The 16,201-nt window shown below is 36.7% G+C and overlaps 1 protein-coding gene across 1 annotated transcript in view; it reads left to right on the forward strand.

Moving 5' to 3' along the window:
• Positions 1 to 16,029, forward strand: part of wdr41 (WD repeat domain 41) — a 75,562-nt gene extending 59,533 nt beyond the window's left edge. Inside the window, exons 13-14 of the mRNA XM_039758401.1 lie at positions 8,189 to 8,322; positions 15,045 to 16,029. Of these exons, the coding sequence (XP_039614335.1) occupies positions 8,189 to 8,322; positions 15,045 to 15,185 (275 nt within the window). The 3' untranslated portion in view covers positions 15,186 to 16,029. The remainder of the gene's footprint in view (positions 1 to 8,188; positions 8,323 to 15,044) is intronic.
• Positions 16,030 to 16,201: the final 172 nt, after the last annotated feature.

Genomic DNA, 16,201 nt, shown 5'->3' on the forward strand with positions numbered 1-16,201 from the left:
GGTACCTTTGAAGCAAGAAAATGGCGTGCCTTTGCTATAAAATAGCCCATTTTTGCTTAGAATCAGATGTTGTTATAAAAGGGCTAAAAATAATTTGCTTGTATAATATCAATATCAGAGAGATCTTTTTGCTAAAATTAACTTTATGTTCAGAAATGTTTTATATTCTGTTCCATCTGCGTATTATGTGTAACAGACCATTTTATAACAAATGATTTTAGAAAAGTTTGGTATATATTTATTAACAGTTTATAGAATCTTTTCTCATAAACTTAAGAACTGCATGCATTACTTACTTCTTAATCACTTGCACATAACATTAAATAAAATAAAAATGCTCAAAGTAATAGACATTTTTATTTGTTCTTAGCCAACTTTAGGTTACACTAGACTATTAAATTGCCTTTTTATGTTCAGAGTTCACCTTTAGTAGTTTTGATCAACCTTCACATAAGTCAGATGTGCCAAAATAGAATGCGTGGCACTCTAAATGTCTTTGTAGCTATAGTATTATGGTACTTTTATGTAGCTGAGTTTGGCAGCAGTGCTTTGTTTCTTGATTTCTTTCTTTTGTTCTCCAATAACTGAGAAATGAGTTATGATCCTTGTCCTGATCAGTTTGGAGCTATAAATCTTTTAGGCAGTTTCTTTTAATATTGGTAAAGTCTTTATACTTTCAGCTGTTTTACAATGTAAGATTTAGTTTTATTCTTTGAAAAGAAAATGCTTTTTGAGACAGTTAAGAAAATAGAAAATTAATTATTATATTGGATTTAAACATAGGAATTTGAAAGGAGAAATTATTTATTCTTAATGTTTAATAGCATTAAAATGAAATTGTTTAAAATATACATTATAAAAGATTTTTATTCTCTTAGTATTCCTGTACATTTTAATTGCTAAGAAAAATATTTTAACCCTTACATTTATTTTGTTCAATTAAAATAAAAGTTAGAATAGTGTGCTGTAGAGCAAAGAAGTAAGTATAATTACCTATTTATGACACTGGCTGCATTATTTGTCCAGAACACCATATCATAACAAAAACATCATATAATTTTGAAGCTAACAGATGGGATTCAGACATGTTGTCTTTGTAATTTTTGAACTGTTAAAATTTTATTTTGAGCATTTGCTGTTTTTTGTGTCTGTGATGAAGCATTGCAAGGATTGTTTTCATCTCCCATGCAAGCTTCTCATTTGTAATTTGTGAACATATGTGCTTAAACCATAAGCAGTAAACACAAGCTGTTTGTTCTTCAGTAATGTACATAACTTTACTTTCAACTTCATATTAGGAAAGCTAAATCGTGCTAGGATGCTGTGAATCATTTTAATATTGTTTCAATTAGCTACACTGACTGTAGACATGACATGTACTTGCTGTCCTAAGTAAAAAGGAGAATATGAAACATTGTGTGTGTGGCACACAGTCTGAAAAATTGAGTCTCTTACTTCATGGCCTTCAGGTGATGACAATCCATACATGCACAAACAAACACTTCAAAGTATACAACAGGATCACAAAATACTTAAACATTAGAGATAAAAGGACTTAACCTGACTGTTAATGCTGTTTTAAATTCTTAAAACAAACAGCTCTCAAGTAACACGATGACAGCAGTTCAAAATCAGCACAAGAGATGGTCTTTGATATGACAGGTACACAGGATCATGGAAATGTTTTGCCTTTATTAGTGTGTTCTTGGTCCGGTAGTCTCTGTCCAAGTGTCTTTGTTAGCTTGAAAGATTCAACATGTAGATGAACTGGATTCCCAAACAGCACTCAGACTTTAAGCTGTTGTAATAGACAAACACCTAGCATGGTTTGTTAGCTGCTCATTTATCATATTCAAATATTGTTTTCAAGAATTTTCCCAGTAAGAGATACAGTACACTTACTGTCACTTCTCCCTGCTTATTTCTTTAATCAGCACATTATAGCATTAAAAGTAATCTTTTTAGTCCGACCTTCAGTTTAGTCTTATGTTGTAGATTGTCTCGGTATATTTCAGTGTTTTAAAGGGTCTTGTCTCACAGGTTAAAAATAATTCTCATGTTGTGTCTGTATTCACATGCTTTCCTAAGTACAAACTGAAATTCATTTAAGTAGATGAATATAAAAGCAGGCTAAATCTGTGTGTGTTTTCAACAAAGACTCATATCTGTACATAACCATTTAAATCATAACTCACAGTGATGTTCTGATTATTAATTTTATGTTCTGAATACTAAAACAGTTTACATACCTGTGTGGCTGCTTAATATGCTATTTCTAACTGTAACGTAATTTAAAGTGTGGAAAATATATTCAGGGAAATTAGCATGTTTCAGATTTTTTTTTACTGAGAGGGATGAGCCTTCTTTTATTAAACTCTGAAAGTGAGTGGTGTTAATGTTTTAAAGCTTCTTTTAAAAACTTCATCCACTTTTGTGGCTCCTATTCCAAACAAATAAATATGGCTGCAAAATGTGGTGAGACAACTTCACGTTGTCATTTAAATTCTAACAATGTCTACCGTGTGATATTTCAAAACGTGCATTCTTATTCTTAATTAATATTAAATGTTTTGAATATTTATATAGGTATTAACTTGCATTTTCTTGTAATATACAGTAAAAATGATACCATGGTATGACTTACCTAATAATTACCTTCATTTCCCTGTTGAGATTTTGTTGTCTCACAACACCATTTTGTTTTGGACCCTGCCATTTTGTAGGCCATTTGTACATGGCTGGTAAGCAAGTTGCTATGCTAGGATGATCAGAAATGCATGACACGTGTCACCAACATTGCCACAGTATGAAGAACAGGGTTGTGCACTTTTTACTTGTCCAGTATTGAGATTCTCTGAAAACTTTGTTTGTACTCCTTTGCACCACCTTATCAGTGACTTTATTTTGAAAATGTGTCAATCAGCAGTGGCAGCAAGGAGCCTGCTGTCTCCCCCGACACAGTTGTAGTTCTCCCAGCTCAAGTCTGTTTATCTGGGTGTGAGGTTCCAGGAATTGTATAGTCAATAATATATCGTTAATTGGAATTATATACATTTCATGTGGTTCCGTATCTACAACGATCTGTGTAAATGTAGGATGACAGAAAGAAATGTTACATAACTAAAATAGAAACTTTTTCATTTTATACTAATAATTCCGGGAATGCTTAAGTAAAGTGTGTATAATTAAGCTGGTCTTAAAATTAGACCCAAAATTATTTTTACACATTTGAGAGGTCTGCTGGTCAAACCCTGATGCAGTTTCTTGTTTGTTTATAACCTTTAGAAAAGCCCTGTGTATCTAAACATGGAAGAAATTTCAGCAGGCTGTATCAGTTAGAAGTATATTTTCTGAAAGCCTGAACATGACAAAGCCAAAGACACAAAGTATTTTTTCCCCATTTTTGAAGGCCTGCTCTTACAAAGTGGTGTAATCTGGGCCAAACATTTTGATTTTGTTACATACTATACCAATACCTGTACCAGTATGCAAAAGCTGAGCCTGCTAGGTGGATTAGTTTTTGAGTTATGGTCTTATGAAACTGATGAAAAAATAAAGCACCCTTTTCCCATCACATAATTGGCTGTATCTTGGAAAGTATTAATCTTACATCAAAATAATTTTACAAGGTGTCTCCAGGATAACATGGGTTTTTAAGACCAAAGTATGTGGTGTTTTTGGAAATTCGTTTGATTCAATATAAAATAATGCAAACATTTTTTGCCTTGCTGAAAATGCAGTGTTCTTATAAACTAATATGACTTTGGCACTAAGTCAAACTGTACAATGCTTTGGCATTTGCTGCATTGATATACCTGTACAGTATATGATATTACTCTGGCTCCTTGAATGGAGTGAGGAGGCTCCTTTTAAGTAGGACCTGGGAGTGCTCCAGGTGGCTCATCAGCATTACCTGGAATAAATTCCAGGTATGGTGAGAGTCCACTGTAGGGTTCTGCACCTCCCCGCTGGCGCCTTCCACAGAACCCAGCAAGGCTATACCAAACTCCAACTCTCAGCAAGCTCTGCGGGAACCCTTGGTTCCACAGACACCTAGTAGGGCAGCCCTGTAGTGTCCCGGGGATGGTAGTGCCCTGTGGATACTCTATCCCCTGGCCGAGTAATGGCCATGGCTGCCCGTCACTATATATAAATATAGTTGATAGCTTTATTATCATATATCACATAGTATAGCTTTACTATAATATTATATATGACTTGAAATAATTGTATTGTGATGCACCCCAAAGATGTGGCTTAGTGTCAGTACTTTAGCAAAACCAGCTTTATTTGACTCGAAACAGGAACAGTAAGGTTATTTATTGTAGCTGGATCTGCCACTCTACTATACACAGACATACCAAATAGGCAGGGTCGGGACCAGGTCAGTGACCAAGTTATAACATTCCCTGCATCATCCATCGGCGACTGGTGCTTTGTGTGTGGCTTTGGTCAACTTGTAGTTGTTTCTGTGGTGCTGTGAATCTGTGGTTTCCTTTGCAACAGGCAACTAACCCTAAATAGATGTGGCAGTCGCGCCTGTGTGTGTCATCCCATTGGGGAAGGTCTCAAAAGAGTTCAGAAGTCTCACAGTGTATAAAGTTGATTCTTGTTGTCAGGAAATCCTTACAAACAATCTGAAACATTTTATCTTTAGAGAACCATAATGGATTGTTATAAGAATAATAGATATCAAATGTATTGTAATTAAAAGTGTGCAGTTGAATCAATTTAATATACATTTTATTTATTATATAAAATAAATAACAAATATTGTTATGACTTGTATCAAAAATGACAATGGATTTCTGTCTAATGATTATTTGTGCAGATGTTTTAAAATCTCGGAGTACATCAAGTCTCACTACAGAGATTGTCAAGGAAAGGAGTGCACCATAGCTAAACCTGAAATGTTTTGAAGACTGATACTGTTGGGTACATTACTGTGAATTGTGCTAAATAGTGTTAGAAAATTAGTAACTTAGAATTGGTCTTTTTTGTAATTAACAATTTTAACTTCATGAAACACATTTTTATAACCTATTTTGTATTACACTATATTTTTCCTTTGGCTCTGGCTGATAAAATAAAAGCATTGGTGATGAATGCATAACAGTTTAAATGTTATACACTATAGTATTATTCTTTATTTTTTTTTTGGATCCTAATGAAGTTATTAGTGATGTAGTTGATTAAAGCCTTTAGTTTAATGTATGATTTGATTGACCAGATACACTCTTCATCAATTTGTGCAAAGCTGGTTTTAACACCATTACAAACCATACATGGCACATACCTATCTAAGGTATTTATTCAAAATATACCCAGGAGGAGACTTGATATGTAACTGAGGTCATCCAGCGCTTCCCTTGGCAGGATACTTGTTCTGGAAATGCCCTATACTCAAATCAATCTTTACTTTTTTGTCAAATGCCTTTGGATGTACAATTACTAAAAATGTCTGTAATAGCATTATTTGTTGTAATGTGTCTGCCCCTGCATGTTACAGGTCCAGAGTTCACAAACTTTATTCAGTTAATTTGAAGCTTGTATCATCATCCCTTACAGCAAAATGAATAGTGTTACATGTTCCACTGTTTTCAAAACCACATACAGGTGCTGGTCATAAAATTAGAATATCATGACAAAGTTGATTTATTTCAGTAATTCCATTCAAAAAGTGAAACTTGTATATTAGATTCATTCATTACACACAGACTGGTGTATTTCAAATGTTTATTTCTTTTAATTTTGATGATTATAACTGACAACTAATGAAAGTCCCAAATTCACTATCTCGGAAAATTAGAATATCGTGAAAAGGTTCAATATTGAAGACACCTGGTGCCACACTCTAATCAGCTAATTAGCTCAAAACAACTGCAAAAGCCTTTAAATGGTCTCTCAGTCTAGTTCTGTAGGCTACACAATCATGGGGAAGACTGCTGACTTGACAGTTGTCCAAAAGACGACCATTGACACCTTGCACAAGGAGGGCAAGACACAAAAGGTCATTGCTAAAGAGGCTGGCTGTTCACAGAGCTCTGTGTCCAAGCACATTAATAGAGAGGCGAAGGGAAGGACAAGATGTGGTAGAAAAAAGTATACAAGCAATAGGGATAACCGCACCATGGAGAGGATTGTGAATCAAAACCCATTCAAAACTGTGGGCGAGATTCACAAAGAGTGGACTGCAGCTGGAGTCAGTGCTTCAAGAACCACCACGTACAGACGTATGCAAGACATGGGTTTCAGCTGTCGCATTCCTTGTGTCAAGCCACTCTTGAACAAGAGACAGTGTCAGAAGCGTCTCGACTGGGCTAAAGACTAAAAGGACTGGACTGCTTCTGAGTGGTCCAAAGTTATGTTCTCTGATGAAAGTAAATTTTGCATTTCCTTTGGAAATCAAGTTCCCAGAGTCTGGAGGAAGAGAGGAGAGGCACAGAATCCAAGTTGTTTGAGGTCCAGTGTAAAGTTTCCACAGTCAAAGATGGTTTGGGGTGCCATGTCATCTTCTGGTGTTGGTCCATTGTGTTTTCTGAGGTCCAAGGTCAATGCAGCCATCTGCCAGGAAGTTTTAGAGCAGTTCATGCTTCCTGCTGCTGACAAACTTAATGGAGATGCAGATTTCATTTTCCAATAGGACCTTAAGGACCATGGTATCCCTGTTCTTGATTGGCCAGCAAACCTTAACCCCATAAAAAATCTATGGGGTATTGTGAAGAGGAAGATGTAATACGCCAGACCCAACAATTCAGAAGAGCTGAAGGCCACTATCAGAGCAACATGAGCTCTCATAACACCTGAGCAGTGCCACAGACTGATCGACTCCATGCCATGCCATATTGCTGCAGTAATCCAGGCCAAATGAGCCCCAACTAAATATTGAGTGCTGTACATGTTCATACATTTCATGTTCATACCTTTCAGTTGGGCAACATTTGTAAAAATCCTTTTTTTGCATTGGTCTTAATATTGTAATTTTCCGAGATACTGAATTTGGGACTTTCATTAGTTGTCAGTTATAATCATAAAAATTAAGTAAACATTTGAAATACATCAGTCTGTGTGTAATGAATGAATCTAATATACAAGTTTCACTTTTTGAATGGAATTACTGAAATAAATCAACTTTGTCATGATATTCTAATTTTATGACCAGAACCTGTACATGGACAGTACATAGAGCAGCAGACACAAATTACACAAGAAAGCAGTTGCAAAGTAATAAGTATCAATAAATAATTAACAGTATTAAATTAATAAATAAATTAAAATTAGATATAAACATTGTGTGAAATCTGGCAAAACATATAACAATTGGACAAATAAATAACTTGGCTAATAACCAAAGCATTATTCATCCATTATCCTAACCACAGGGTCACGGGGGTCTGCTCGAACCAATCCCAGCCAACACAGGGCGCAAGGCAGGAAACAAGCACCGGGCAGGGCGCCAGCCTACCACAGGGCACACACACACCAAGCACACACTAGGGACAGTTTAGAATTGCCAGTGAACCTAACTTGCATTTCTTTGGACTGTGGGAGGAAACCCACACAGACACGGGCAGAACATGCAAACTCCACGCAGGGAGGACCCGTGAAGCGAACCTGGGTCTCCTAACTGCAAGGCAGCAGCGCTGCCACTGTGCCGCCCACAAAGCATTATTCCCAAATGTAACTGATTGTACGGCTTGTTTACAATGTTCTCTCTGCGCTGATTCATCAGTTCCCCTTTTCCTTACACTGTTACCCTCAGCTTTACAGATTTCTAATGGTGATGGTAAAATCTGTTCATGACAAAAACTAGAAACTTGGCACTTGAGACAAATGAGTAGTTTGCACCTATTTGTGTACAGTCCAGTCTCATGCTAGAATTAGTTATTAGTAACATAGAAAACACTTATTATAAACTTAATATATATAATAAAAAGCTGCTGATCAAAAAAAAAACACATAGAGAAACAAAAAACACACAGGAGGCACATACAGAATAGCCTCATAAAAGAAGACAAAGATTAGTTGTCATTTAGGCAGCAAAGGAGATTTTTTTATAAAACCTGAAAGAAAGAACATTTAAACTGATATATCTTTGTTAACTTTACACTGTTTTTTCAGTAAATGAGAACATGAGTCTAGAGATAAAGTGATTCAAAAATGTGACATGTTGAATTATTACTTCTAGGATTCTTTGGTATGTGGGGGTTTGGAAGACCAACCAAGCCGACCAGCCAGCACTTGAAAAAGACACCAGAGTCTGCACCCCAACGCACTTTAGAGCTTATGGGAGACCTTATTGGACACTCTGGTGCTGTGCAGGTAATGGATATGAGTTTTTGTGGTACATGGAAAGATAATACAAGTTTAACTGCTTATGCATGAGGAACACCACCATATTTCAGAGTTTTTTTGAATACATTGCAGTAAACCTCACAATTCAATCAAAACCAGTAATAGTATTTTTACAAACTCAAGGGTGTCTTCTGTCAAATAAATCATAAGTTTCCATGTTGTTGACGGTCTTTATTAGTAAAATATTTGATTTGCACACATATTGGTCAAGGCAAGTGGCGTTTAACAGCTGATTGAATCTGCTTTGATTAAAGATTCCACTCGTACATAGAGCTGCATACAGTGAAAGGCTCATTACCATTGGATAGCTGAGCTTCCGGGCATTCCAGTCATGTGTAGTTGTCTGTGATTGGTCATTCATACCACACGTCACAGCTGAGTGTAAAAGACAGGTTTGTACAACATCTCATCTTTATGCACCATTATGCACAAATCTTAAGTCAGAATCTGATCGCAGTTTTGACTTTGCTAAGACCAAAGCATTTGCTGAAGGACTCAATGCTGTGCTTGATTTGTAAGTACTGCTTATAGTATGAGTTTGAAGCGTCATGGCGTGTAGTTTTATACTGTAGTTGAAGCATTATGGAATTAATTACAATACCCATATGCTGTGTGCTGCACATTCTCGCTATGTTAGTTTTCAAAGCAGTGCTCTTTCATTTTGAACCCAGTATACCAGCAGTGTTTCTTAGCGTACTGTCACACTGTACCTGTGCCTCTTGAGGTTTCATGTGAGGACCCTTCTTTGATTGAATTACACTGCTCGTGTTGCTGGGCTGCGAGCACATGAGTTAAAAAAAACAGTTTCAGCTTGTGACTTGTGTTCAATTTCAAATCACATTCACTTCCAAATGCAGAAACGAGCACAATTCCCAGTGGGAAATAAAATCAAATAATGGATTAAGTGTGATTAGAGCCTGGATAAAAGTATCTCACAGCTCTGTCAATCCCTTTTGTGGCAAGGAGCTCAAGGATAGTATATTATATTGTGAATAGTGTTGATCAGTGAATTTTGCCAAAATGTCATGTTCACCATTATTCATCAAATTATTTCCTGATAATGCGGCCAGTTTAGGGAATTTATTTTATTTAATACCATTGCCCCATAATAATGCTTTATGAGGCAAGTGTGATGTTCTCAGGAGCTGTAACAGCCAACATAGATGGGACTCTCCCCAACTGCCTGGGTATATAATGCTGATCATTTGCATTACAGATTCTGTGGTTCGTGTTATCTGTGGTTGTAGCCAAATGTGCACGTTGACCTTCGAGCTCCACATAAACTTAAGAGAAGGAGATGCATGCTGTTTGTATACATAATAATTAGCCATGTGGCACAGTGAGAGTGAAACAAACCTTGAAGGAGCAGACACATTCACCCCCCCAATAATTAAAGATTTATTATTATTTACAAGACGTTTCTATCTTTTTTAATAAAATAAAAAGTGCAAAGCATCACACAGGCACTTCAGAGTGCCTTTAAAGAGGTAATCTTTTTGGCCACAATAATGAAACATATACAGAATAAATAATGAGTTATCTCTGCATGTGAAGTTATAATGTATTATAATAAACAGTTATGATTATAAAATGTTATTTGTGTCAATAGCAAGTATCAAAAGTTGCAAATATCCAAACTGCTTGGCTAGACAGTGCATTGAGTTTTCCCACTTACTTTCTTAGTTGCAACTGATGTCTTTGAATTGCCAACCATCAACAGGGTTTATGAAGATGGTTTTAAATGGGCCTGACATTATCAAATGCTAGACATTAAAACCACCTGACTGAGAATTGTTAAAATCCATTAAGCAAATACAAGTTGCTACCAGAACCAAGATACTAAAACCAAAACTGAATTTGATAAATGGAATTCTATGAGTCATTAATCAGAAAGTTTGTTCAAGGTTTTCTGACAATGTGCAGGTTGATCTTCAAGTGCCATGTCAATATAAGAGAAGGAGGTGTGTAATCTGTGCATGTATAATAATTAGCCACGTGCTATAAAACAAACTATGAAGCAGCCTGACATCCTCTTCACCCCACCAAATGCAGGGAGACCCTATGAAATAATAATAATAATGAAAGGTTTATTGCTATTGACAAGATGTTTCTATCTTTTTGTTAGAAGAAAAAGTGCAGAGCATCAGCACAGACATTTTGGAGAGCCTACATAGAACGAGCCAGCGGTTTAAATTATGACTCTCCACTTTGAATTTTCTGCCTTTTGACTACAATTTTGGCATTTCTGCTTTGTTTTGACGAAATCTGTGATTGTGCATCTCTGACGGCATACTTTCTTCTTTGATATCATGGAGGAACGGTGGTGAATCATTGGCACTACAGGGTGGTCCAGATCTAATTATTCAGATCCAGATCATGTGGATGGCTTTGATTTATGCGGGGACGATTCCAGTTCGGCGTGAAGATGATTCTTCATGTCGTCAGTTCGCACACTTCTCGATGGTCTAGGATTTTTCAGGTGATTTTCTATGTAATAAACTTGATAAGTTATAGTGTAATGAAAATTGCATAATTAGATCTGGACCACCCTATACTGCTGCACAGCTCAGGTCACCTTTTTGGCCACCATAATGGGTCCAGTATAGTTGGTAGATGTTTCCCTAGCCTTCAGGGACACTTTAAAGACGACTACACCATTATAATCCAGTCAAATCTAGTTCAGTTAGTCTTTCCCCATTGACTTTATCACTAGAATCCCTGAAGCCTACAAAAAAACCCCATAATTCCAGCCCACCTTAAATCCCTTCTTACCTCTCCGTCAGCGTCTTTTGTGTGGTAAATGTGTTGATCAACACAAGCAGCAAGCAGCCTGCTATCTCATCCCCCACCAACGCAGAAAGGGCAGAAAGTTCTCTTAGCTCAAGTCTGTTTACCTGCCGGATGTTGTACTGGGTACATAATATGTCGTTATTTGGAATACATACATTTTATGTGTGTGCCGTGTCTACAACAATCTATGTAAACACTTAGTTAAAACAGTAAACATTTTTCATGTTTTAGTAATAATTGACAAAATGTAAACATGAAATGTATAATGTGTGAAGCCTGCAGTCCAAATATCAAGTAAACACTTTCACAAAAGGTACAAGTATAACAAAACAAATACACTTTTATTCAAGAATATATAAGGTTTGCGTTTTTTTTTTTTTTTATTCAGTTTTATTCTCTCAGTCGCGTTCACGCTCCCCCTGATCTAACAGTGTTAGTTTTCAAATAAAGACATGCTATAACAGAGGTGAACTCAGATGAGGACGAGGGTTCTACCCCCCGCAAGAAACGTCCACTCACAAATAAGAACAACGCAGCTGCACCAGGTGTAAAGGTGAAAGATGGCACCGTTTGGATGCAGCAAGAGGTCGGGTGTCATCCTGCCAGTCAGTCTGCCCCACACCAACGAAACAGCAGTGCTTACAGAGCTCACCAACATATCATGCAAAGCCCTGTTTGTGATTATGTTTTGTGATAGTCTTTACATAAAAAACATTTATATGTTACTTATTTAAAAGCCAGATCGAATGTTATTTACCTTGATTTATTTACTTATCTTCCTACAGTGTACAGTCACAAGTAGACTGCAGAGCTTCCTTTGTTTGATCGAACAGGGCATGCCCACAAATTACAGCAAGTTGAAAAAAGGCAATAAGAAAATGAGGCCAATGTATTAATTATCAATTTGGCATAGCATATGAGACACAGACGTGTCAAAGTAAAATGAAACGATCAAAATGACTGTATGATTGCAGTGCTAAAGACTGACTTAATTGAAATAAGCAGCTCTTAAATGGGCATACTTTAAAACAAAGCAAATTACTTTATAATTATACTCAAAACAAGTGTTTTTCAACTGGTGTGGAATGAGACCACCTGTCTTGAGTGGGCAAAGGGAGGAAGCAGCTGAGAAATGCGTCCAAAGTACTCACTAAGTGCTATGCCTCCAAGCTGCTGCTTTTTTTGTTTGTTTGTTTTTGCTTTTGTTGGCGTCTCTGATAGTCTCACCCCTTCAGACCGCCTAGCACATCGAAGGGATTTAATGCCTTTTTGGTTGGTAGAATCATGGTGCGCTTTGGGATTTTTTGGGTTACAAAACGTGTGTCATCACAGAAAAATGGTTGCAAAACACTGCTCTGCCTACAACTTTTGCTACTGTTACACTAAAAAATATCTCTGTAGCTTTTATCTCATTTTAAAACTGACACCGTGCATTAATTGGGGGATTCTGTTGCATTTTTTGCATAAATTAGCAAGGATACCGTAAGCATTTAACTTTTTTGTATCATTGTTTTTTAATATTAAAAATAAAAAAATAAATATATAAAACTACATGAAAATGCCATCCTGACCAAAATACTGCCTGACGTGCTCACCTTGTTGCCAGACCAGGATATGACAGTATTTTTTATGGCATTTAGGCCATGTTAATTCCAAAAATTTCCCAGGCACACACACACACACACACACACACACACACATATATATATATATATATATATATATATATATATATATATATATATATATATATATATATATATATATACTGCTCAAAAGAATTAAAGGAACACTTTTAATCAGAGTATAGCATAAAGTCAATGAAACTTATGGGCTATTAATCTGGTCAGTTAAGTAGCAGAGGGGGTTGTTAATCAGTTTCAGCTGCTGTGGTGTTAATGAAATTAACAACAGATGCACTAGAGGGGCAACAATGAGATGGCCCCCAAAACAGGAATGGTTTAACAGGTGGAGGCCACTGACATTTTTCCCTCCTCATCTTTTCTGACTGTTTCTTCACTAGTTTTGCATTTGGCTACAGTCAGTGTCACTACTGGTAGCATGAGGCGATACCTGGACCCTACAGAGGTTGCACAGGTAGTCCAACTTCTCCAGGATGGCACATCAATACGTGTCATTGCCAGAAGGTTTGCTGTGTCTCCCTGCACAGTCTCAAGGGCATGGAGGAGATTCTAGGAGACAAGCAGTTACTCTAGGAGAGCTGGAGAGGGCCATAGAAGGTCCATAACCCATCAGCATGACCAGTATCTGCTCCTTTGGGCAAGGAGGAACAGGATGAGCACTGCCCGAGCCCTACAAAATGACCTCCACCAGGCCACTGGTGTGAATGTCTCTGACCAAACAACCAGAAAGACTTCATGAGGGTGACCCAAGGGCCCCATGTCCTCTAATGGGCCCTGAGCTCACTGCCCAGCAGCATGCAGCTCGATTGGCATTCGCCATAGAATACCAGAATTGGCAGATGCACCACTGGTGCCCTGTGCTTTTTACAGATGAGAGCAGGTTCACCCTGAGCACCTGACAGAAGTGAAAGGGTCTGGAGAAGCCATGGAGAACATTATGCTGCCTGTAACATCATTCAGCATGAGCACTTTGGTGGTGGGTTAATGATTGTCTGGGGAGGCATATCCATGGAGGGTCACACAGACCGCTACAGGCTTGACAAAGGCACCTTGGCTGCCATTAGGTATCAGGATGAAATCCTTGGACCCATTGTCAGACCCTATGGTGGTACAGTGGCTCCTGGTGCACGACAATTCCTGGCCTCATGTGGTGAGAGTATGCAGGCAGTTCCTGGAGGATGAAGGAATTGATACCATTGACTGGCCACCACACTTTCCTGGCCTAAATCCAATAGAACACCTCTGGGACATTATGTTTTGGTCCATCCAATGCCACCAGGTTGCACCTCAGACTGTCCAGGAGCTCAGTGATGCCCTGGTCCAGATCTGGGAGGAGATCCCCCACAACACCATCTGTCATCTCATTAGAAGCATGCACTGATGTTGTCAGGCATGTATACAAGAATACAGGGGCCATACAAAGTGCTGCGCACAATTTTGAGTTGCTGCAATTAAATTTTGGCAAAATGGACTAGCCTGCCACATAATTTTTCACTCTGATTTTTGGGGCGTCTTTGAATTCAGGGCTCTGTAGGTTGATCATTTTCATTTCCATCAAACGATGTGGCATCCTTTCGCTCCTAACACATTACCCAGTCTATATCAGTATAGATATCCAGGAGGATTTATTTTTCCCATTGAGATCTGATGTGTTTTCAAAGTGTTCCTTTAATTTTTTTGAGCAGTTTATATATATGTATATATATATATATATATATATATATATATATATATATATATACACTGTATATTTTAACAAAGTATATAAGTGCATCAGCAATACTTGTTTCAAGAGATTGTTCAGGTGCAACAGTAAACGTTTCCAAAGAGGGGACACACCAAATACTTTAACTTTGCAATGCTATGGGATATGACATCTAAACTTGAGTATGGGAAAGATGCTATATAAATATATTATTATTATTATTATTACTATTGGTACAATGATAGCTGACAGACTGGGGTACTAAAGGAAATTGATTCCAGGGTTGTCCAGCATAACATGTCTTGGATGTGTACTGTAAAATCCTGATTTTTGGAGGGACATCCCTAAAGTGGACACTCTTTTTTGTGTTTTATTCATTTGACATCTGTGTAAACAAAGGCTTTTGAGTATATAAATACTTTTTTGAAAAATTTGGGGATAATGAGATAATATCCTCCTCATCATCATCATCATGTTTAACAGTTATTTTCCAGGATTACTCATGTTAGCCGGTTGATCCCCAAAACATAATTCTCTTTTTACTCCTGTAGATGTTCCTGTATTTCAAAGACAATGGCTTAGTGACTTGCTCTGCTGATAATCTCATCATTCTGTGGAAGGATGGAGCCAGAGAGTCCAGATTGAGAAGCATCGCCTTGTTTCAGAAATTGGAGCAAAACAGCAGAATGTAACAAATATTGCATAAAAAATAGAAAATCAGGTGCCCTTCACCTTTGGAATCAAATGTGTGTTTTGCTTTCATTTGAATGTATCTTGCAAAGCATGCATATTCCTTCACCATCATTTTGATATTGTTCTTATTTTCCTCACAATGTAAAAGTAGACTGGCAGTTTTTTTAATTGTATTGTTTTCATATGTAGCTTGTGTGTCCTGGGCAAAATTTTTGTCTACACAATTTTTACATGTGTCTTTTCAAACCTTTCCACTTTTTTATTGTCCTGTCAGTTGTTGCAAGTTGAGAAGGCCTTTTAGCAGATGCCATCCTTATTGACATCTCAGAAAATTAAAGAAAGCCAAAAAGTTCTTGAAATTGAATTTGTCTTATTCAATTTTTTTGTTTTCAAATAAAGGTTTTAACACCTGTTGAGTGTGGACTTGTGATAACAGAAAATATAATATATAGAACACTGCACAAATCTGCCAATCCCATTACAATACGTAGACACACTTATATGTATATTTGTATTTATATATGCATGTGCCCTATATGTGTGTGTGTGTATATATATATATATATATATATATATATATATATATATATATATATATATATATATAAAACAAACTAAGTATAACAGGACACTTGTGAAAATTGATGCCTGTATGGTACAGTTGCGTGGCAGGTCTCATTTTTTTTAGTATTGCATGTTTTACGTATCGAGTATGTGTGTGATATTCAACTAGTAAAAGTTTCTTTCATTGTAAAATTATTTATTCTACCAACTTTGAAATTCAAGGTTCTTTTAAAAAAAATAAACAGTTGTTGGAAGTAATAAAGGTGTTTGAATACTGAATATTGTTAGAAGATTGTGTTCATTTATTTAATGATTTATTTTCACAATACAAAAAAGAAACACAACAGCTAATTAAACAAATGTATTGAAGTATCAAACATATAATAATGAACTTGGTATGAAGAAACTGAAAACAAAGGAAATTACACATTTGTTTAATTAAAAAGGAATG

The sequence above is a fragment of the Polypterus senegalus genome, chromosome 7, assembly GCF_016835505.1.
Source record: "Polypterus senegalus isolate Bchr_013 chromosome 7, ASM1683550v1, whole genome shotgun sequence".
NCBI lineage: Eukaryota > Metazoa > Chordata > Cladistia > Polypteriformes > Polypteridae > Polypterus > Polypterus senegalus.